The 25,550-nt window shown below is 35.2% G+C and overlaps 1 protein-coding gene across 1 annotated transcript; it reads right to left on the reverse strand.

The window, feature by feature from the left end:
• On the reverse strand, positions 1-25,049 carry LOC115434227 (lysophosphatidylserine lipase ABHD12-like). The gene is made up of 13 exons (XM_030156049.1): positions 24,886-25,049; positions 7,267-7,379; positions 7,080-7,185; positions 6,829-6,948; positions 6,625-6,655; positions 6,485-6,530; positions 6,071-6,200; positions 4,317-4,354; positions 4,137-4,216; positions 1,138-1,220; positions 975-1,053; positions 767-888; positions 1-669 (listed from the first exon to the last, which is right to left on the reverse strand). The coding sequence occupies exons 1-13, from the start codon at positions 24,969-24,971 to the stop codon at positions 645-647; spliced, it is 1,059 nt and encodes a 352-aa protein (XP_030011909.1). The 5' UTR covers positions 24,972-25,049; the 3' UTR covers positions 1-644.
• Between the last annotated feature and the right edge of the window lie 501 nt (positions 25,050-25,550).

Raw genomic sequence — 25,550 nt, forward strand, 5'->3', positions numbered from 1 at the left:
ATTAATGTGATTTTTGGATTCAGCACACCAAAATTATCCTAAATCAGCTCAAAAAACTTAATAAATTTGTTGCTGACCAGTGTAATTTAAGGAGAAGGGGAGGGAGTTTATAAATTATGTTTCTTCTCACTCCTTTTCAAATATGTATTATATGTCTTGTGTCTTATGTTTAAGTGTTTTGTTTATTTATTTTCTTCTGTTCTGACATTCATATTTGAAATACATCAATCAATCAATTAATCAATCAAAATCAATCAAATACACAAATAAATGTACCAAAAGACTAATAAAAGTGAGTTTAGCAAAATATGACCTACTCCATATTCTGTGGTGTCCTGTTTAAATTCGCAATTTCTCTTTGCCTTTTGTTCACCTTTATTATTATTTTATTCCTACTTATGTTTGAAATCAAGCTTATCATCATCATCATCATCATCATCATCATCATCATCATCATCATCATCATCATCATCATGTTAAGCCTGAGTGTCAATCAAACATCGGACGTCAAAAGCGGAAAAATCACCACTATAGCAATATGATCAAGAACGATTAACGTATATTTATCTGTATATGAAGATGATTTTGCTGCAGCTTGTGCCTCTGAAACTTGGTGAGATTCTTCTGCGTTAATCGTCTTTTCCTTATGACAGCGAATCCACAAAATTCCTGTATAGGAGACGTGCAGAAATAGAACACAAAGACTTAACAAACATTAATTTTTTCCAAGCAGAGATATCATCCCTTTGAGTGAAATGTTGATTACTTTAAGATGCCGGGCAGGCGGTGGTCTCTGTATAAGCCGTTGTGCAGATATCCCAGAGAACCTTCAAACATGACCAGCTTCACCCGCTCTTCACTCTGGTAACTTGCTGCAATGTCACGCATCTGTAAAAGAAAAACAAATATGGAAGCAGAAAAAAAATGACCATCTGAGTTCGTTAGTGTTCATTAAGTCACAGAGTAAGCCATACCTGCTCACAGACGTGGGGAGGGACTAGGTGATCGTCCTCTGAATGCAGGAAGAGAATCGGGCTTTTCATTTTCTTCAAACTACAGAAAAACAAATGCTTTATTAGTTCAAACACTATTACGAATGAATATGTGTGAACGAATGCATGTTTCATTTAAACGTACTTCTCTTCAGTGGGAAAAACCAATTTGTTTTCAGCCCATGGCTCTGGAAACAAATACTCCTGTCCTGGAAATCTCCAATAATACTTAAAAAGAAAAAGAAATAAACACGAGATGATGTGTACGGTAATAGTAACCATTTGAAGTAAATTAATTCAGGTCCATAAGTATTTGGAAAGAGACACATATTTTGTAATTTTCCTCTTCATACCACAGTGTGTTTATGGACTTGTAGCTTTAATTCAAGAGGCGAACAAAAATACTGCATTAACCATTTAGGTTTTATAACCATTTTCAATAAAGTCCCTCCATTTCCAGAGGCTCAGAAGTAACTGGACAACTGAGCAACGAGCAGCTTCATGTCCAGATATGTCCTGTTCCCTGGTTATTCTATGACCGATGAGGCAGATAAAGGGTGGAGTTGATTCCAAATGTTGAATTTACACTGATAAAGTTGGAACGATTTTATTTTCAGACACATTTTTATTCGTATTTCTACACATCAGTATCACTTTCAACCAGGTGCAATGATTACATATTCAGTTACACTTTATCCATTAGGAATAATTCATACTGTCACGATCATTTACCGTGCTTTTAATTGAATGTGCAATAACCTGTTCTACCTCCCAGTACTTTAATTCAAATGTGCAACAACTCGTTTTTTTACCTTCCAGTACTTTTATTATTACTATTATTATTTTTTCCTGACACAGTACTCTATTTTACAAGTGTGTATTTGTGCTTGTCTGTGCAATAACTGTTTTTATATGTTTTAGCTGGGTTTCTGTTCTGTTTCGGTTTTTGTTCATGTCTTTTTTTCTTTGGATTCCGTGACTCAGGGAAACGCACAAGAATTCCAATGTACCTATACTGCGATGAATCTGTGCAAATGGCAAATAAAGTCTATTCTATTCTATTCTATTCTATTCTATTCTATTCTATTCTATTCTATTCTATTCTATTCTATTCTATGAGAAGAAAATAGTTTATTCCAATTTTATGTACCAACAGTGTACATTTGGCAGATGTTCACTGTAATTTGTAATATGACGTCCAAAGAGGTGTCAACACAACTGAAGGAGGCGTCATTCAACTGAAATAAACTAAATACTGAAAACTTTAGAATCAGAATACTTTATTAATTCTGTTGGGTTTCTGTAAATTGGCTTGAGAGTCTGGTTTCGACCAGCTCGATATGTAAAGTGTCATGAGATAACTTTTGTTATGATTTGGCTCTTTTTAAATAAAATTTGATTGATTGATTGATTGATTGATTGATAATCCCAGGGGAAAGTGCCGTGTTACAGTTGTTCCATTCAAGTAGAATAAAAAAGAAGCAGGAAAGAATTTATCAATACAACAAATATATATACAGCTCTAAATACACACATGTATAGCTCTAAATACATATATACCAAATATACATATTAAATCACTCTATTAAAACACAATTAGAACAGGAGTGGTCAAATAAACAATTTGGTCTCATTCTTAAACATAACATGATGCACACTTTTACATTAAATTACCATTAATTTGGCTGGTTATGTTTTCTGGTTTTCTGGTTTAGATTCACTTCTTTATGTTTTTGCTTATTTGTTTGTAGTTTTGTTTTCTCTTTTTGTTATATTGAACACTGGGTAGCTTAATTTGTTATGTAGGACAGGCATTAATATAAGTATTATACTTCTGTCTGGGCCTTTTCAGTCACTAACCTGTTGGTAATGTTTGTAGTGTTGACAGTGGTTGTACTATGCAATGACTGAATAAAGAATTTATTATTTATTATTTATTTATTTATCATCATCATCATCATCATCATCAATACCCTTGGCCAAATATAGTGTAAGACTCTGTTGACAGTTACTGCCCTATAATTTAGATTAGATCAGGGGTGTCAAAGTCATTTTGGTTCAGGGGCCACATTTAGCCCAATTTGATCTCAAGCGGGCCAGACCAGTAAAATAATGACTTAATAACCTATAAATAATGATAAATCCAAGTTTTTCTTTTTGTTTTAGTACAAAAAACCCCCAATTAAATTATGAAAATATTTACATTTTACAAAAAAAGATGTGAGTAACCTGAAAAAACAGGAATTTCATTTGAAAAATTAGTGCAATTTTAACAACATTATGCCTCGACTTATTATTTATACATGTACATCACACACAATGTTACATAAACATTTGGTAACAGGAAGAATATTGTTAAAATTTTGGCGTTTGGAACTAAAATTTGAACAATTTCTACAATATTCCATCTCTTATTATTAATACAACTACAGATCACAGTGGATCCATAAATGCACAAAACATTTAGTAACAGGCAGAATATTGTTCAAATTTCACATTTTGGGTTGTTCATCTTTGTTTTTTTGTATTTATTTGGATTTTATTGTGAAAGAATAGTTTTGTAGATGTAAATATTTTCACAGTGTAATCTTAATTTTTTCACTTAAATTTTTCACATAATTTTTCACAAAGAAAATTTGTAGTTGTCATTATTTATGGGTTATTGTGTTGTTATTTTTACTGCAGATCACATTGGTCTGTATGTGGAACCTGAACCAAAATGATTTTTGACAACCTGGACTGTTGAGGTTAATTTTTGTACTTTCATCCCGCGGGCCAGAATGGAACCTTTTTTTTGGCCCCCGGGCCGCATGTTTGACACCTGTGGATTAGATTGTCATTGTGTAGAACTTATTAAATAAATATTTATATTTGAAAGTACTCAGACACTATAACTTCACAAGGACATTTGACCTTGAAAAAGTAGGTCAAGGTCACCTATTTTCCATGCCAAGATGCATCCATAGTATACATATATGTCAGTGCATTCTTATATAGATAGATATAAGATAATGCCAGATAATGCCATTACGTCGTTGAATGAACAAACGTGGACGGGTAGACAGATGACAAAACAATTACAATACCCCTCCACCCATTTTGGTCGAGGGGTAAAAAACTGGTGTGTAAATTCTTTGAGCCTACCCAAGAAAAAGCATGACCTGGAATTTTCTGTCGAGCGCTATTGAACGCCCCCTCCAGAATCACACCATCAACAACCACACCTGAAAGCAAGAGAACATCATTTTATCCACAGATTGAGCCTGAAGTCACGGTCAGACCTGGGCTTTCCTCATTAACCTTTGTCTTGGTGGCCCTACGTACCTTGTTCAATCAGTTTGACAGCAGTGTTGGTGGAGACTCTGCAAAGACATGAAGAGCAACATCCTGAAAAATCAATTTCTCCATCCTGTGTCAAGGCTGTTTCCTCTTTATTTACTGTCGATGTTGCAGGGCTATTACATAATTCATATGACACACATATATACATAACACCTACATTAAGAAATATATTTGCTCCTCATTTAAATAATTTACAACGCAGGGCGAGTGTCATTTTCTATTTCCAGCTACTTCATTTACTGTATGTTATTGTGCTAGTGAGTGGGTTTCTAGTATTTCTCCCACACGTGTGTATTTAAATATCATGGCTGGAAAAACAGGACATAGGGTTAATTGACATCGGATTTGCAGACAAAAGCGAGAAACACTATATATTTATGCACTGGTGGATTTGACCTGCAGAAATAAAGAGCATCTTCAGCTGCACACTTCAGGGTTGTGCCTTATCTCTATTTCACATATTCTGCTCTTTATAGAAAATAAATAAACAAATGGCAGGAAATACTGGGATAGAGGGATGGAGAATGACAGTCCCAGGCACCCACAAATGAGGAAAGCTGCACGGTTACATGTGCCGCCTATGTTCAGCTCTTAATGGTCTTTTCTGTTGTTACTGTTTAGTGCCTGCAATTTTAGGCTGGACAGTCTTTGTGTTAATAAACTGTCATTATAAGTGGAGTTTTTGCTCCTATTATCACTGCCTTAAATGCCTGTATTCATTTTCAATACAGCCCCGTAAAATACCCTGTACACAAATACACAGCAGTTATAAAATAGTAAAATGCAATACAGTAAAATAACAGGACCTTTAAGGTGCAGTGTGTGGTACGATAGGATATAAGCCCTCGCTTCGCCCTGTTTAGAGCCAGTGTTTACTTTGGATTTCTTGGTTAAAGGGATATTAACTCTAGTCCAAAGGCCAAAGTAGTAGCTGACAGTAATGCACCTTAACACTGATGACACCTGCCATTAAACTGAAAAAGAAGGAAATATGTTTTCCACGCTACTGTACAGAAATGTCGGTGCAGAATGTTGGTAAATGTAGTAAAAGCTAGGCACAAACGCCTAATTTTAACGTAATGAAAATGCAATACGGAATTATGAACATTACATTCAATTTATGTGATTAGATCCCCTTAAAGGAGTCAGTATGGGTCAGGTCCAGCGGTGACACGGTTTCATGTACAGGTATTTTTCTACATTTAATGTACTGACCATGTAGATGTCCATAAAAGCTCAGACTAAAGTTGACGATTATTATATAAAAAACAGAGAAAAAGTGACTTTTTTAGTTAAATATATCATTAACTGAACATTAACCAAGCATTTCCATCCACTGTCACTGATCCAACTCCATGGGTTTTACTGGTGAATCAATGTTGTCAAAGATGACGGCGTTTCCATGGTAACTATGGAGCCTCTGAACGTCCAAACGGGTCATATCTGATGACCATGAAAAGATGACAAACTGTATTTTACACCAATTATTTACATGTATTGATAGGATTAGTGGATCAGAAGTTATTAAACATTCTAGATCAGTAGATAATTTTGGTCACCACTGGCTGTTTGGGTCTTTATGGGTTAAAGTTTAAGGATAAAATCTTCATTCTGAATGTGATCAATCACTATGAAGTATTTATAGAAACAATGCATGTGTCTAACGTAGAAAATGTTCCAGTACAGTCAGAACAGTGCAAGTTGTGACAGGTAAACTTGCTTTTTCCTTTACGTACGCAGTGCCAAGAGAGTGTCCCCAGAAGATGACCAGACTGTCCCCACTGCGTGCTTTGACCCAGTTGTACACATAGAGGGCGTCCACAGTCAGTCCGCCTTCAGTCGGCTCGCCGGTGGAATCTCCAAACCCTGCCAAGAAGGTTCTCACATCAACACTGACAAACCCACAGAGCTGCTCTTCTACACCACCAGGGGGCAGTCACTCAGAAGGAAAGCAGAATGATAGTGACCTAAAGTTGAACTGATGCCTTTTGAGCGGTTTAAAACCAACACCTCATCATGGGCAAACATGCAGGAATAGCACAGATGAAAATTAGATCAATGAGAGAATGTTTTGGATTAAAATCAATAAGGAAGCAGGAGATTGAAAAATATATTCAAGAGAATAGTAATAAATCTTCATCAGCACCAACCTCTGTAATCAGGCACCACCACATGGTAGCCGAGTGCGCTCAATACCTGTTGACATATGACGCTTGTTTGTCATCAGAATGGTTATTGAGATTTTAATATCATCCTAAAGATTAATGTGTGTATATTGGTCATCACTCACTTTTGCCACTCCAACTCGATGGGGGGCTCCCCTGTTAAAATTATGCATAAACAAGCACAGATGCCAATAAATTGTTGTAGTCCCACAAAAAAAGAAAAAAAGAAAAAAGAGAGAGAGAGAGAGGAACAGGAAGGTTTAACAATGTGGACTTTCCACTCAGCCGTTCACCAGCCTGTTATAATAGAAATGCATTATTTATCGTACCTTGTTTGTGTATTCCCATGGAAATATATGAAAACTGGACTTCCATCGCTTAAAGTGCTCTGGTACCACGCCAAGTCCTTCCCTTGTGCCTCTTTCCACCGACTGTCAGGGACAGTGTGCCTTTAACAGTTCAGAACATACTCTCTTAGAGACACCAATAATAATTAGCTCATTAAAAAGCAGGTACAGGCCCTTTTTCTGCCTTTCTGTGCTAACACCGGAAAAAAGGAAGAGGTCAAATTCACACTCACCACACGCCGAGGGAGATTCCCTCCTCTGTTGTTAAGTACATGTTGATGGTGTGATTGAGGGAGAACTCAGCAGGTCGGTTAAGGTCAGCGAAGTACGGCAGCCTGACTACAAAGAGGTGACAAAGAGCGGTGGGTTATTCTGTGTGTTCCTGATGGTATTCTGAAAGTGTAACCCAGATTGACTCACTTCTATAAGTGTAAACAAGGTGCTGGATTAATGCAGGTAGTTTTACTGCGACAGGCAGCGAAACAGCGATAAGAAACAGCAACAATAGGCATCTTTTCATCCACTGTTTGGACCTGAGAAGAGACAGAGGAAGACAAACAGATTAAACCAATGTGAATTTACTCAAGTACTGCACTCAAGGACAGTTTTAAGGTTCTTTAATTGAGTTTTTCCATTCTATGCCTCATTATACTTCCACTTCGGTTAATGTTATGGACACTTTTTATTCCTCTACGCCTGTAATTTTAGTATAAAATATTATTAAAAATTACAGAAATATCATCAGAATGATTAGAATACTGGGGTGTGAAGTTCTGCTAAAGAACCCTTTGTATTGGATTGTACAGATATGAACTGAATTTATTTCCGGTGAAAGGCTGAGGATTTATGTGACCACTAGAGGGAGTAGTGAGTCACTCTGATGGTCTCCCATGGTGAGGAAAACTAACAGCAGAAAGTGACCAGATGAGATGACATCCAATCAGAAACAGCTTTTACAGCCAAAGAAAATAAGTGATAAAATAGATGCATTGAGTTGTTTCCACTGGATACAGACTCTAAATGACCAGAAAAAAAGTTTGATGTCTAAATGTCCGTGTTTCGTCTACACAGGTGAGTTTGATTCTGAGGCTTTTGAAGATATAAAGTTATTGTGGGATGTTATTATCTTTGCCAAGTTGTCGTTTGTTGATCCACGGTTCAGACTAAACTGTGACAGTTCTGATCTTGTTTGTTGGATCCAAACAGATCTTTAGTTCAGCTACTGACAACACAAACCGTACAGAAAACAGAGGTGATTTGTGGTTTTACTGTGGCTGTTTTCAGTCTAAAAACAGAGCTAAGCTAACAGAGCTATAATGTAAACTATCAGCTGATGCAGCACGTGAATATTGTAAAACTGTTATTTTAAACAACTGTTAAAATAAGCATTTATGAGTTTTAGTTTGAAGCATAAAACTTGATTATACAATAATACAGATGTATGTAAACAATGAGCTTTATACTTTATTCAGTGACTGATTCAGTCTCTGTATACATACAGTTGCGGAAAAAATTATTAGACCATCAAAAGTCATCAACAACAATGGTTATGCAATCAAGTACAAACTCCTGTGTGTGTCATGTGACTAAAACAGACAGAAAAGAAAACATGGAATGCCTCAAAGCACTGTTTTTGTCAGTACGTCAAAGATATTGATGTAAAAACTGAAATGATTTTGGTTATTATCAAGAAAACATGGAAAATGGACAGATATCAGCTCTGAAATTAAACTACTATGAGTTATTTTTGTTGTTATCATTATATTTGTCCAAACAAATGTACCTTTAGTTGGACCAGGCTTAAAAATGAACAAGAAACTGAAGAAAACAAGGGTGGTCTAATGATTTTTTCCACAACTGTAGAATTTATTTGTTGGTGGTTTTGGTAAAACTAAGTGTGTTTTCATACATGACTTCCCCCTGGCTGGTGACAGTTTGTAATATCAATACTACATACTTCTACACAATCTATAATGTAATAAGAATTTAAGATACAACACGCTGTGAAAGATTAACCCAGTACTTTCCACCTTTATTGGCCTCTAAAAGACTTCTGACATGGTTTCAATGTAATAAATATGCAAATTATTTACCACCTCGGAAAAAAATCCAAGGTTAAAATTTGAAAATTGATTTTTTTTTGCCACTGGAATGAAAAATACAGCAGGGGCAGGTTTGATAGGGAAGGAAACATGCATAAAATTCAGAAAACACGGAAAGTCAGAGAGAATCAAAAATAACTACAAAAAAAGTAATATCGCCAAGCTATGTGCATCACAACAGAAGTAATGCCGTCAAAGGGTGTTTTTTAGTCACAGTGTTCCAGCCGCCTTTACAGTGAGACATTCTGAATTTAGACCAATTTTCTTCTGTCTTTTCCAATTAATCATCTGTGCCCTCAGACATATCTGATGTATCTGGATGCAAAACTGGGCTGGAACTGGTTGAATCTCGCTCTCCCTCCAGCAGATCCACAGTAACACGATGCTGATAATTCTGATGATTCACTATTAATCACCTAATGATGCTAATGATGATATATAATTACATCGCACTCAAACCTGTGCTGGTACTCCGATACGTCAAGGACTGAAAAGTGAAACTGGGTTTTTATTTTAGAACCTAGTCCTGCCTCTCTTCCAAGGCCATAAAGAGACCTGCTGCTGCCACATTTATGTCAGTGCTGGATGTGATATGCATGCATCTTCTCAAAGCTTACATGCTCTGGATACAGCCCTAAGGTTTTATCGTGAATTCTAAAGCCTTCACTCATCATTATTTGTTGTACGCTCACGTGCGAACGCCTGCCTTATCCACTTGAAGCCAAAAAACATCAGTATATTCGTGTTTATATGTCAATCTTAAACCTATCTTATGTTTGCATTGTATCATAATGTCTTCATCTGTCAAAAAAAGTGCAGGGAGTTACAGTTTTCAATGCCAAGATTTATTTTTACCGTCTGAACAAAAGGTCGGTTCTGAACTGGGAAAAAAAGCGTTTTTACGTTTGATGTTCTCTCAGCTTGGGATCAATTACACAATGACCTGAAAATTAAAGCTGCAGGAGATGAAATCAGTGGAGAAAATACCAGAATCAGACGCTAACCTGCCTCCACTTGGTCAAAACTAAAAGATTAAATATAAAAAATGATCTGAATTCTAGTTGTGTCCAGGGATGCAACGATTACCGGTATAATGATAAACCACGGTAAAAATCCCGATGGTTAGTATTACCGTTTAAATTCTAATTATCATTAAAACCGTATTTAATTACCACACTTTGAAAACTCACGGTGATACGCTAATTTCCTGGAGAAGCAGCGGCATTCCAGGTACGCTGTTTGCAATGTTTGTCACAACCGCAATACTAGGATCATGATACGATATATCACGATACTGTTAACAAGGCACTTTTTTGTTTGTTTCTTTTTTTAAAATGATTGTTTCCTTGAAGAATTGAATTACATCAGAAACAAGCACAAATACTGAACACATTTTTATGTGATCAGAACAGAATCTAATGCTATATCACAAAATGTTCCTGTTAAAACTTAAATGTTTTACAGACATTACAGTTTAAGATCCTGTTCAAATGTTCATATTCTATTAGTTCAGAACTAAGATCATAACTTTATTTTTGTGTAATCCCAACAAAGGAACTGACATTATTTAATAAAACGGTGTTAAATAATAATAAATAAAACATAAACAAAAAAAATAAAAATGAACCTCCACAATATCTGCAATTGAATAAATACCTAAAAATATCGATTCAGTACTTTTTAATATCGATACAGTATTGTGAAATGAAATGTCACGATATATTGCAGAACCAATATTTTCTTACACCCCTAATTGTGACATTATGAATGATTTGATATAGAAAATGGTTAAACGTCTCCTCTAATGACAAATATTTATTTCAGATTTTAAGTGCTGCTTGTATGAAACTAGAAGCACTCGGAGAGCGCAGACCTCCGCCAAGGCTGATCAGTGGCCCCCCCTGTGGGCCCCCCCACCCCCGATCACCACCAAAATTTAATCATTTCTTCCTTATCCCATTTCCAACAAACCCTGAAAATTTCATCCAAATCTGTCCATAACTTTTTGAGTTATGTTGCACACTAAGGGACAGACAAACAAACAAACAGACAAACAAACAAACCCTGGCAAAAACATAACCTCCTTGGCGGAGGCAAAAATGACATCTTTGGTATTAGTGAGAGAGGACCAATCATCCTTATTTGTATTGTCGGTGGAGTCTTGGAAGTATGACTGTAAGATTCAATTGTAATTTTCAGATGAATGGATGAGAATGGTGAATTCCACTGTGAATAAATATTTGAACCATAGAAAATACCAATAAAAAGAGAATTAAAAAAAAAAAAAAAAGAAAATGGTCAAACAAGCTCCACTATGACCTGTCCAGTTACTTTTTTTCCCCACTCAAAAAAACACTCAGGAATTGATAAGGAATTGAATTGGTAAACAGAATTGACAGTGGCATTGATATTGATAAAATCCTATGAATTCCGACCCATAATGCAGGATATCTTTTATGGCTATAAGGTGCCATCTTTAATGCACATTTGTATGTTAATTTTTTAATGTTTCTGCCAACAGAAAGTACACTCTGTGTGTTATTTTATTTGTTTTGTTTCAAAATACAACTCGGTTAAATTATTTCAGTGTGTGTATAAGTACTTTTTGAACATTTTGAGCACATTTCAACAATACCGCGATAATTTTGGTCACAATAACCGTGATATGAAATTTTCATAGCTGTGCCCCATGGGACCTTAATTCTGAAAAAAATATTTTACAGTAAAAAAGGTGAGAGGTAAGTAATTTAAGGCACGTTTTAGTGATGGGGATGTGCATCGTATGCAACAATAAATCCAGTAAAATGAGCCATTTCATACAAAAGTAGATGTGACTTTATTATCTTCACCACAAATGACATTCATGGCTCATAAAATTATCTTAAATTAATGAAGTCATGTGTAAATACTGGCATAATTCATATTTTTTTTCCCAAATGATATCCCATTGGGTACAAAAGGAAGGGGCGGGACTTCAGCTCTCCATAAATGACATGAAGTAATTTCATACTGCTGAAGAAAATAAAGGCCGTTCTTAAATGCTCATCTTCATCTCTGTTTTCGTGTTTTACTTAATGAAACTGAATTGTACTTATCAACTATTTCACAGAGCTTAAACAAAAAAGCTGTAAACACATGAAAATTGTTTATCACTGAATGTTTATACATATGGTTTATTTATTTATTTAATTATTTATTTTGCTGTTTGAGCTTTCTCTGGATATGCTCCTGTTATTCTTATGTTCCTCGTGTTACTACGTTCTAGAATTATTCTTTGACATTGTAAACAAAGACCTTGAATAAAGTAAGTAAAAAAAAAAAAAAGGCCGTTCTTTCAACCTACACATGGTGGAACAGTAAAGTCACGTCTAAATATTAACAGTGATCACTAATTACAGCTGTCAATCTTGTATTTTCTCCGCTGCCTGCCTGACAACACCTGTAATTAGTCAAAGTCTGCTTCACAGGAAACATTTTCCACAGCTACAAAAGTGAAGGAACTCCCATTTCCTAGCAGACCACTTCAACTGCAATACGCTGAAAGGTAATTATGGAATATTTACACAATGATGCCAAAAACTATTAAGCCCTGCAGGTTTAGGGAGTCATTAAAAGTGATGTTCGATGATTGGAGGCACCCTGGGCTGGAGATGTTTTGCTTGAGTCACTTTAATATTGATTCTTTTTAGACAGTATCATTTTCATACTTTATGATTCTACAATTTAATTAATTGTCATGTAATTTATATGAAGTTGGTGCACATGTTGTATAAATGGCTGCAACCGTGTCTCAACCTCATAAACTGTGGTGTTAAATCATTCCTAATTAAATAAAACTTTAAGTATATTTTATTGCTAATTAGCCTTGACCTGATTATTACACAACTGCTGTACCACAATTAGCTGAAATAATCATAATTATTTTTCATAATCATGATAATCATCTACATTCACCTGAAAAAACATAATAGCAATATTTTACATCATATTGTTTCACTGGCGCTTTTTAATGACATCATCTTGTTGCGTCTTACTCTTCTTCTGCTGGGATTTTAATGTTGAATTAGTACCACAGCAGTGTGCTTTGTATTGATTCATTTGATGTTTCATGACTCTAAGCCAAGAAATCTATCTTCTTCTTCATAAAGTATGTGCATAATTATACTATAATTAGATTTATACAACTTTGGTGGCACAGAGTAAATAGAGAAGGCAATAATGTCATGAATTGTGATTATTTGCTTGACAATTAATCAACTCAAACTTTAATCCATAAAGACCCAGTGCTACTTTTGTGGCAGTTCCCAAAATGAATTTTTCTCTCTATTGAACCTTTCTTGAGTCATTTATCACCATTTATTATAATATTATCTTCTGTATTTTGCAATTTTAAGTGAAAAATCTGGTATTTTCCTATATTTAATTTACTGATCATGTAGATGTTCATTTAAAGCTCAGATTAAAGTTGACGGTTATTATATCAAAACAGACAAAGGTGAAGAAAAGGTGACTTTTTTTTTAACTAAATATATCATTAACAGAACATAAAAACAAGTGTGTCCATCCACTGTCATTGATCCAACTCCAAACGTTTTACTGGTGAATCAATGTTGTAGAAGAGGACGGTGTTTCCATGGTAACTATGGAGCCTCTGAACGTCCAAATGGGTCATATTTGATGACCATAAAAATGACAAATGGTATTTTACACCAATTATTTACATGTATTGACAGGATTAGTGGATCAACAGGAATTAAACATTTTACATACATGGGGACGAGAAGCCGACTCTAAATGACAGGTGACGTAACATGACGGGCCGTGAAGTACCGTATGGTGACGTCAGCTAAAATTGCTCGAGTGAAATAAATCGATTTCATATATATCTGACATTCACAAAGATGAAAGGAGTTTTATCCATAATTTTTATAAGTTTTAGTTAGTTTTGTGAGCACATAACACAGTTTCAGTTAGTTTTTTTCTTTTTTCTTTTAATTACAGTTTGTATTTATTTCACTTAACAAAAATGTTTTTTCAATTCTAGTTTTCGTCATTTCATTAGTTTTCGTTGATGATAATAATCTTGCATTGCACATGGAGTGAGTCGCTGGTAACAACACTAAAAAATGAGCAACGAACCAGATAAAAAAAAAAAAAAAAAAAAAATCACTGAAAATGAAGACTTGGTGCCAAAAAGAAAAGCAGCGTCAATTATCTGGAATTATTTTGGCAACAAGAAGGATGATATTGAAACACGTGTTCTGTCAATAGTGCCTTGCAATTGTTGCTACAATGAGAGGTAATGCAACTAATTGTATTTTTTGTCTATAATTTTGCTTTTTAATCTTCTGTAGGACACTGTTTTTAATTGTACAGCTGCTTTATGTCTTTAATCCATTCTTGTATTTAATTTAATTTAATTTTTTATTATTATTTTTAAAAATTTTGGTTTTTCCCGATAAGTCGCTTTGGAAAAAAGTGTCTGCCAAATGCATAAATGTAAATGTAAACTAATTTGTTTGACCATTTACATCGGCCCCACACAGCTATTATATCATCCTGAGTATTTTTTCATATTGCAATGTATATCGCAGGATTAACTAAAAATCACAATGTCAGTTTTTTCCAATATGGTGCAGCCCTACTTCCCATCTCCCAGCACTCTGGAATGCAGCATCAGTCCTCTTTCTCAACACTTTCCACGTCTGTTACTGATTATCCAACGCTTACCTCATGTCACTGTTTGATATGACAAGGGCAGAGTGCCCCACAAAGACCAACTGAGATTGAGATTATTCATTTACTAGTAAAAATTAGAACATTACACAATGCACTAATCAACCCCACATGACACCGTCAGATAATTTAGCAGTAATCATTATTAATGATTGGTGCTCAACCTCCGTAATCAACACCTGTCCACCTTGTGCTGTCACACAGCCAAAGCAACACTACTGTTAACTTTGGAAAAAAATAAAAGTTTCACTTTCACCTGTCCTCTTTTTCAACCACTTTATCTGACTTCAAATGAAACCCTGCTGCATTTCAGCTGCAGAAGTTTTGGGATGACTCAGCAATTGTGAGGATCATTTGGGAGGAGAGAGGAGGGTGATAGTAGCTCTGAACTATACATAGACAAAACATGTAGGAAAAGACCGTCCTGATAGAAGCTGGAATGGTAATAGGCCAACATAGTGCTCAGTGCGTGATTTTTGTTTTGTTGTTGATGTTTTTTTTTAATGACTTGCATTTTTTATTAACTTTTTCCAAACATATCACATCACACAGCAAATAATAACATTGGAGCATTGGTAAATTACCCACCCACCCATAACCAGAAGGGGTCTTTATATTGATATTGAGGCTTTTATCCCACACATATCAACTTTAAGTATCCGTGTATATTATGTATACATACACTAGGGGTGTGTATTGGCAACAATCTGGCGATACGATACAAATCACAATACTAGGGTCACAATACGATATATCACAATATATCATAAAACTGTTAAAAATGCAATTTTTTGTTTTTCTTTTTTTAAAATGATTTTTTCCTGGAAGAATTGAATTACACCAGAAATATGCACAAATACTCACCACATTTTTATTTGATCACATCATCACCAAATTTTCCTATCATAATAATAATAATAATAATAATCTTTATTTATATAGCACTTTTCATACATTAAAAACTGTAGCACAAAGTGCTTTACATATCAGTTTAAAAATCAGTACCGCCCCCCCACCCATAACTTAAATTATGTTTTACAGATATTACAGTTTAAAATCCTGCTCAAATGTTCATATTCTATTAGTTCATAACTAACATCATAACATTATTTTTGTGCAATCCCAACAAAGGAACTAACATCTGCCTCTAAGACAGTAAAAAGTGCTTTTAGGATGCTTCAAATAACCATGATTTAATAAAACAGTGTTAAATAATAATAGATAAAATATAAATAAAGAAAACCAAAAAACAAAAATGAACTTCCACCATATCTGCATTTGAATAAATACCTAAAAATGTATCGATACAGTAGTTTTTAATATCGATACAGTATCGTGAAATGAAATATCACGATATATTGCAGAAACGATATTTTCTTGCACCCCTAACATACACCATAAATATCTAAACAGAGGTGTCTAATCATAATATACACACATACATACATAAGGTATGTGATCATTGTCTCTTCAGTGTGAATCCTCTTAGCCTTTAGTCTTTGAGATCTAAAGATTCCAGGTATTTGCTCCATTTCAAATTAAATGTTTGTCTTGTCCTGCATCCTACAGGACATTCTTTCATATGCTGTTTGTTGTTTTTAAATGTGCACAATATTAGATTCCGTCAAATCACATGCAGACATGTAAACATGGAGGCCATTGACTTCAGGCATTAGTACGTTAACGTGTATTGGACACTGACTAATTTGTGGCCTGATCATAATGAAGTTGAGAGTGAAGAGAAAAAGGAACCAAGATTTCTCACCAAATGATATAAAATAAGTTAGTTATTCATTCATAAAAGTAAAAAGAAAAATAAGACTTTAAAGAGAAAGACGTAGAAAAAGAAAATCTGCTTTCACGTTTCAACAGAAAGCTCACTTTATGATGAAGAGGATCAATGCAGAGTTGTGATAAATGTCGGTCTGGAGTGCCACGAAATTTGCATGAAATCCTTATGTTGTCGTGCTTGAAATTAGTCTTGGTCTCGTCTCGGTCTCAGACAAAGAAAACTCTGGATTTTTTTTTTCAAGATGAGTCAGTCAAAGCCACAGTTGTCACATTTCTGGTGCATTTTCTGACTTATTTCTTAACACCATTATTGTTGCTGAAAGAAAAACTTCTTGCCAATTCCTGACCCTGTGCTGGTCTTGGTCTCGACTTGGTCCCAGTCCTTCGAAGTCCTGGTCTGGTCTCAGTCTCGGTTTCTGCAGCCTTGACTACAACACTATGAATTCCAATGAGACCGTTCAGCCTTCAGGCCACATATGAAAGGCTACGCTCCGACTGCAGGCAAAAGTGAACCAAATTTGATTTTTTCTGCTCTTATGTGGCTGATACTTTATGACAGCACAAAAAAAAACATGGACTCTAAACTTCAAATTTTGACCCATTTCCATATTTTCCTTCAGTCTGAACAGAATTCATGCGACTTTTACTTTACTCTAGATCAGGGCTGTCAAACTCATTTTCATTCAGGGGCCACATTTAGCCCAGTTTGATCTCAAGCGGGCCAGACCAGTAAAATAATGACTTAATAACCTATAAATAATGATAAATCCAAGTTTTTCTTTTTGTTTTAGTACAAAAAACCCCCAATTAAATTATGAAAATATTTACATTTTACAAAAAAGATGTGAGTAACCTGAAAAAACAGGAATTTCATTTGAAAAATTAGTGCAATTTTAACAATATTATGCCTCGACTTATTATTTATACATGTACATCACACACAATGTTACATAAACATTTGGTAACAGGAAGAATATTGTTAAAATTTTGGCATTTGGAACTAAAATTTGAACAATTTCTACAACATTACATCTCTTATTATTAACACAACTACAAATCACAGTGGATCCATAAATGCACAAAACATTTAGTAACAGGCAGAATATTGTTCAAATTTCACATTTCGGGTTGTTCATCTTTGTTTTTTTGTATTTATTTGGATTTTATTGTGAAAGAATAGTTTTGTAGATGTAAATATTTTCACAGTGTAATCTTAATTTTTTCACTTAAATTTTTTCCACATAATTTTTCACAAAGAAAATTTGTAGTTGTCGTTATTTATGGGTTATTGTGTTGTTATTTTTACTGTAGATCACATTGGTCTGTATGTGGAACCTGAACCAAAATGATTTTTGACAACCTGGACTGTTCAGGTTAATTTTTGCACTTTCATCCCGCGGGCCGGAATGGAACCTTTGGCGGGCCGGTTTTGGCCCCCGGGCCGCATGTTTGACACCTGTGCTCTAGATCAACATTTGTCATAATTCTGTTCCGTGATTAGAAGTAGCTCAAAAAAATCATGACTTTCTGGATGGAATTTTTTTTAAAACAAAGATATTCACATCACATTCCCACTGCTCCTGAATGCACCTCCACATCTCCAGACATTTACACACATCTCCATGGAGAAATAGCAGCCACTGCTTCATAAAAGCCATCTTCATCTACCTCATCTGCTCATGATGATGACTGCCTTCCACTACACATCACTCATAATAAATTATACATTTCACAAATTTCTGCGGCCTTTGTGTTTGCCTTTGTCTTGTACGTGACATCTTTGTTAATCCTCTTTTGCAGATGTGAGTCATTTCACAACCAGAGTCTGATACGGTCCACATTTAACAAGTACTGAACATAACAAAACAAAGCAATCCGATCTGAATCATAAATGTGAACGAGCGCCAAGTCTGGACGTATGAACGGACCAAATGGATCAAATCAGCACAGAAAACATCAGGTTTGGTGTGATTTGGGCGATTCACAGTGTCATGAAGAAACAGATCTAAGTCACACTTCAATGGGGAGATGGAAAAAAAATCCGCTTTTGGCCATATTTGCCTGCAGTGTGAGTGCATCCATGGACAGCTGGCTAAAATGGGCAGGCAACCGAGGAAACAGATCAGACTGATGTCCATTGGCATGTACCGAGCTGCTCTGCACATGTCCCACCAGTCTGCAGCATTAATATGGAAGAGAAGAGTTAATCTAATCATGAAAGCCGGCCGTCATTGCAGGCAGCATTGACTCCCTAAAGGCAACAGCACAAAGAGGATGCTATTCAGACTATTGCCAATTAATGGACAATACATCCCACCCCCACCATTAACACTCTAATCATCCAGAAGAGCCCTTTTAGTCCAAGACTGATGTCTCTACACCACTCAGGGGAAACATATAGAAGGTAATTTATTCTAACAGCCATCAGACTATAGACTCATCTGTCCAGAGTCAGCACTACAATTTACTTCCAGATCTAGATCATTCCAGATGACGTCCAAGAGCTGTTTCCAAATAATGAACATAAGCAAAAACACAAAACTGAGCCAAGCACAACTGAACAGCTCTAAAAATGAATGAGTTTTCTTTGTAACAAGACTTGAAATATCTATCTATCTATCTATCTATCTATCTATCTATCTATCTATCTATCTATCTATCTATCTATCTATCTATCTATCTATCTATCTATCTATCTATCTATCTATCTATCTATCTATCTATCTATCTATCGTAGTGGAAGAAAGTTTTCAGACACCCTTAACCCTTTAACCCCAAACGTATCATATTTGATACATGAGTTGTGAAGCCCTCTACATAATCAGTGATATTTTTTTTTCTTGAAAAACCTGATGTATACAATTAGATACATGCAATACAGAGATAATCCACCAGGGGGAGGAACTCATTCACCAGAGGCCTTTCCGGTGACATTACAAGACTGTCATTAACGAGGAAGGAGGAAGAACTTTGACAATTTTGAAAATTTGTCAGCCATGTTTGTACTATATTATGTTCTTGTTTGTTCAAAAATAATAATATTTGAGCATTGAGACCTGATGTGTCAAATATGATGCACAACTGAAACTCATACATGGAACTTAATATTTTAAAAAAAAAAATTTTTTTTGGTTGTTCAGAAGGACCAATAAAGGCTCCAATTTCAAAGGACTGGAATTTTCTGTCAATGATTTAATGGCTCAGGCTTTACAGGGTTAAAATCTTACAAAATCTCAAATATTATCATTAAATATTTGCAGAGATATCTTTTTTTGTGTTTCAAAAGGTGTGGCTGCATTTGACAAACATAAATAAACAAATGCAAATTATTGTTTTGTCAACAAGAAAAAATAACAGAACTAGATTGTTCACAGTTTCAACATGTCATGCCCCAGATGCGTTCCATTATTTTTTGCTAAAACATCCAGTTTTGACCACGATGGAACAGAGCACATGCAGAAGGGGGCATGTGGGTTTGGAGAATGGAAAAATATGTATCGGAGTTCAATGAATTAAGAGTGATTCATTCAATATAATCACAAATTGCATGAGGTGTCCAAAACCTTTTTTCCATTACTGTAACTGTGCAACTGTACATCTGGAGCTCCACAAACTTCAGAAAGATAAGGATGAGGCAGCTCAAAGGGAAAGACTCTACATTACGCCACTGATTCCTTCACTCTGTATTCTCACCAACTCTGACAACAGCTATTCTTCTACGATGCAAAATGTGAAACAACAACTTCTGTCCAAATTGATGACAGCATCTGCCTCTAATTCAACAAACATGGATTAGGGGTGGAGACGAGATGAGATGGACAAATTCTTATCAGATTTAATTAGCGGTAAAACACTGACCTCTGCTCGCAGGAGGTTTATAAAGTGAAAGATTAAATGTTTGATTTTTTGAGTGGTAGTCTCAGTGTGAATGAGACTGTACTGATGAAGGTTTAATGAATCTGTGATGACGTGACCTCTGGTTGAAAATTAGTTAACTTAATTGTTATTTGTGACAGGACTGGGTTGGGTTTGTGTTGTATTTTAGACTCGTGTAGTGTCATACAGCATCTGTTTATATTAAAGGGTACAGTTTTGACTTAATAGAAGTCTTAGTCATGTATATCTTCCACAACATATATATTGTGGATTGTTTTGCTAAATAAACAGCACTGCACGATATTTAAGCAATGGCCAAAAGAAAGGTATTATTTAACGATTGCTTCTGTGGCACCAAAGAGATTATGTGTTCATTACTGTTTGTGTATCTGTCAAAAAGGATACACAAAAACTACCACATTTTCAGGCCATGGATGAACTTTTTGCTGTTGGAAGTGATCCATAAAAATTATTGGAGATTTTTCCACTGTCAAAGGAATCACGCAGTCACCTTTTGGTTTCTAAATGACTGTTTTGAAACCGGTAGTTTGTGATTTGGCTGTCACTATGTTGGTTTTTGGAGCCAGAAGTGACCATATTTGGACAAAAAGAACAGCTCCATCTGTGAGGGGTCATAGGTGAGCAGTAAAACTATCAATTTCATCAAGTATTGCACAGAATGTCATTTTACATCTGGTCAGCAGGGTTTATAAACCACAGCTACAGTGGTGCGGTTTGTTGGGAAAAAATGTTTCAATAAATAAACAGAGGATCCAAAAGCAGTGAGCTGTCAATCACACCTGTCAGTCAAACCCAAACACCTGAGACATTCAATAGAACATCTTACAAAAGGAGCAATAATTTAAAGATGGATCAGGTACTTAGAGGCTCCACATAAAAGACACTAGAATGGCTCCTGGAGAGAGGGGGGGAAAAAATATCACTGAGTTGTATTTTTAGTAGAGGTAGACTGATATATTGGCTGACCGATATATTGATTTTTTTTCAGTATTGGCCAACGGTATTAATTTCTTTTTTGAAAGCCAATATTTGATAAGTAGTAAAAAATGTAAAGATATTTGATCAGGCACCTGTGTGGGCGGCACTTGAGGTTCAATACATTTTTGAAAGAGTACTATGTGTACATGTATTAATAAATTAATTTATACTACTGCATAAAAATCTTAATTATCTGAGTGTTTCAATTGTATTTTATGGTCAATGTGCTTTATAAAAAAAAAAAAAAAAAAAAACGGCCATAAATATCGGCTGTATTAATTGGCCATCGGTTGACAAAAAAAAAAAAAAATCAGCATTGGCCTTAGAAAAACCTATAGCTGTCGACCTCTAATTTTTACAGAGGTTCAGTGCAGTTTTTGGTAGGCAGGGCATTTTGGAGCAGCACCTAATGGCTGTCAGTGGTATTACACTGATACTTCCACAGTGGCTTTGTTTTGGAGAGGAGGTTCATGTCTGTTAAAACTAACCACAGCAAACTTAATAAAAGAGGAAAACCTGGGTCACAAATTGTGTTTTGTTTGTGGTTTCAAGATTCAGTGTGTGATGGTGGCCACAAAACAAATGTCATGTTTACTTTGTCTTTATCTTATCTAGCAGAGGGGAAAAAATACAAAAGAAGGTGGATGAATAGAATGTTTTGGAAACCCAGCTGACCCTAATTTAGTTTGGAAACGTCAACACTGCAATGCAACGCAGATGGACAAAAAAACACTTACATTTAGACCAGACAGTGTACACACACACACACACACACACACACACACACACACACACACACACACACACACACACACACAGATACTGCACTGGATGTTATCAGTGACTGCATACACTTCCCTGATTCATCTATTTTCATTTAACTGACCCTGTCCCATGGGACCTTATTTAAGAAAAAAACAAAAAAAAAAACCCAAAAAACACAAACCGTATCACAGTCAGTGGAAGGAGAGAAGGAGTTTCTGATCTACTATGAATTATGAATCATTTCCACAAATTATTCTTTAAATTGACAAGCGTCTCAGCTTGTCAATTTAAAGAATAACTTCAGAAGTCAATAAAGCCACAGTTTGTTGTAAAACTGTTGAAGTATCAAACAATATGTGATTATAAACACCATGTACACATATGTCACATGGTAACACTTGATGTTTTTGCAACTACCATTAAAAATTACCCAACTGGACACATTTCAACGTCTTTTTATACTTGTTCACTTCACTCTTGAAGAATGAGGTGTTTGGTGACATGCATCATGTGTGTTAATAGATTCAGTCCATTGAGCGTCCATAGATGTCAAATGTGTAAATGGTGACAAAACTCAGAAAATTATGTCTCTCAATTAACTTGAGATATCTATTCATAATGGATACTGATTTGAGTCTGACCTTGTTCTGGTTTTAGCCGCTTTTGAACAGGTAAATTCTGTCTTTTATCATGACACCACTGACTACATTTCACAGCAGGAAAACTGTGACTGAAGTAATTATTTGCAATCCTGTGTCCAACACAATCATCAGCTCCCCACTTATGTGATGTGCATAATTTCTGTATCAGTTGGACATTACTTCTGTAGTTTTATATTTAAAAATGAAAATGCATTGGTATGCATGGAGCCTAAAGTAACAAAGCACAGCATTTTTAATTTCCAGACGACTGTGCACTATAAAAACTCCTTAATCCTCTTAAATCTTACACATACTGGACATTTAATAATGTTGCGCAAAACAAAAGGAGTGGACAATGTTCTGTGTGTGCCCTGTTAGTACTGTAGCTGTGAAACCATAACCTAAATTCCATATTTTCTATCCATCTTTGCAGTAAAACAGGGCTTTGCTTTAATTTCTGAAAGCCTCAGATGCTTTACTCCAGTGGTTCCCAACCTTTTTTGGCTTGTGACCCCATTTTAACATCACAAATTTCTGGCGACCCCAGACATTCAAAATGGAGACTTTTTTTTTTTTTTTTTTTTTTGCTGAAATTAATTTGTGTTTGATTATGTAATAGTTTGCTATACTATGTTTCAAATTGATGTAAATTTTTTAATGACGTTTAGTCTATATCAGTGTCTCTCAAACTGTGGGGTGGGCCCCCTAGGGGAGGCATGAAGGCTTGCCGGGGGGGGCATGGGATCATTTTTTTTCTTCAGGTTAGAACATGTAGCCGGTGGAACTAATGTTTAACTGTTGGAGCACCCTGGACTCATTTTAGAGATGTACAACAAACAAATCCACTGCCATGGTGATCTGTCACTAGACTAGACAAAGAGTTTAGGTTTGGAGAATGGACCAGGATTTTACTGGAAAAGTTTAAAAAATGTGCAATGTTTCTGTTTTTGCACAGTTTGTACAGTTTGCACTTTAATGTTCTGAGATGTGCAAAGTGAACGGGTTCATTGCAGCCACTGATATTGTTAAAATGTTCATCTTTGTTACCAAAATCTGTTTGCTGTTCTGAAAAAAGTAACTTTATTGTCATAGTTGCAAGATAATTGCGCATTTCCTATTTTTATTTGGAAAAATATTGTCAAAGGGGGCAGTCTTGTTGAGTTTATTTATATTATTCAAGCAAAAATCTAAGTTATTTTTAATTTGCACAAGAAATATTTCAAGGACAAGCAAAAAGTATTGTTACAATATTGATGTTTCTTTCAATAAAAGTTATAATTGCACCACTGTTACAATGTTGTTGGTGTTTAGGGGGGCCTGGAGATTTTTCATCCTCCAAAGGGGGGGCCCGAAAGAAAAAGACTGAGAACCACTGGTCTATATAATGTATATTATTATGGACAGAGGCAGTAAAGCCAGGTGTAGATTACTGCACAAAGTGAGAATTTGATTTTCTTTGGTCAGGATATGTACAGTCAGTCCAGCTGTGATTTACAAGGCTGACAATTAATACTGAACAAACAAGAACTCAAACTATGAATTATGAAAGAGCTGCAGCATCTGAAACTGACCACAATGAACATTTGACAGATAAACAGTACCACAGTGCTGCAGTTTCACACTCAGTTTTCATATCTTTTATGCATTGTGATTGTCTCTCTCAACTCAACATATATTTTTTTCTTAGTAATTTTTTCTTTATTTTTACCAGTTACTAAAAATTTCAGGTGACCCCATTTGAACTCCAGCCGACCCCCACGTTGAAAAACACTGCTTTACTTGCTGGTATATTTCCTGAAAACTGTGCATTTTCAGCTTATATTCTATTACTATTACACTATTTATAAACCACAGAGATGGAACATGTGACTTAATATAATTAAATATGTAGTAAGAATGATGTCTTGACATTTTGTGTGCAGGAAAATAATTAAATATTGTAATGGAAACGACCTGGAACCTTGACCAGGAAGTAGTCGTAGCCCAGCTGTCAACACTAAGGTTAAAGGCGTTACAACAGAACAGGAGTAAAATGTATAAAACAGTCGTTGTATGAACTCAAAACCTGCACATTTACAGTCACATAAAGTACAGTTGTTGTTGTTATTGTTGTTGTTTTTAATACTCACGTCCTGTCCTTCTTCTGCTGTTTGACTCTGGGTTTCTTAACTTGTGCTGCAGAAGAATCTGCTTCATTTACGCCTCTTTTCCTCATTCTGAAACCTCGCTTTCACCTATTTACAGTGGACTTTAAAGCGCTTTCCAGGTCTGTATTTGTGGTATTAGTTCAGTGACAACTAACTCTCAGCTGATAATAAACTTTGATTCAATTCTAAATCTATGAAAGAGGGAAGAGGAGGAACCAAAAATTTAAGGTAGTGCCGCTTTACAATAAGCGTATATAAGCAGCTGTTAATGTTTAACACGACGCGACCTTAACTATAGTATAACATGGTACAAATGGTAACATGACAACTTTTTTTTTTTTTTTTTTTTTTTTACATGTTTATTTATTTTCTGTCATACAGAATACAATGGAAACATAAAGAATACAGTACAATATTGATATAACAACATGAACAGAACATAGCATATCTATCTATCTATCTATCTATCTATCTATCTATCTATCTATCTATCTATCTATCTATCTATCTATCTATCTATCTATCTATCTATCTATCTATCTATCTATCTATCTATCTATCTATCTATCTTTTTTTGGGAAAATGAACATTGAACAGTATATATACATAATAGTATACAACAAACAAGGATAGAAAGTTTCATAATT

The sequence above is a fragment of the Sphaeramia orbicularis genome, chromosome 15, assembly GCF_902148855.1.
Source record: "Sphaeramia orbicularis chromosome 15, fSphaOr1.1, whole genome shotgun sequence".
NCBI classification, from domain to species: Eukaryota; Metazoa; Chordata; class Actinopteri; order Kurtiformes; family Apogonidae; genus Sphaeramia; species Sphaeramia orbicularis.

Coding starts and splice junctions, on each gene's coding strand:
- LOC115434227 (XM_030156049.1), bottom strand. CDS start 24,971: ATGAGGAAAAGAGGCGTAAATGAAGCAGATTCTTCTGCAGCACAAGTT. Junction 7,186..7,266: donor CCTTGTTTACACTTATAGAA/GTGAGTCAATCT, acceptor ACCTCTTTGTAG/TCAGGCTGCCGTACTTCGCT. Junction 889..974: donor CTCCCCACGTCTGTGAGCAG/GTATGGCTTACT, acceptor TTTCTTTTACAG/ATGCGTGACATTGCAGCAAG.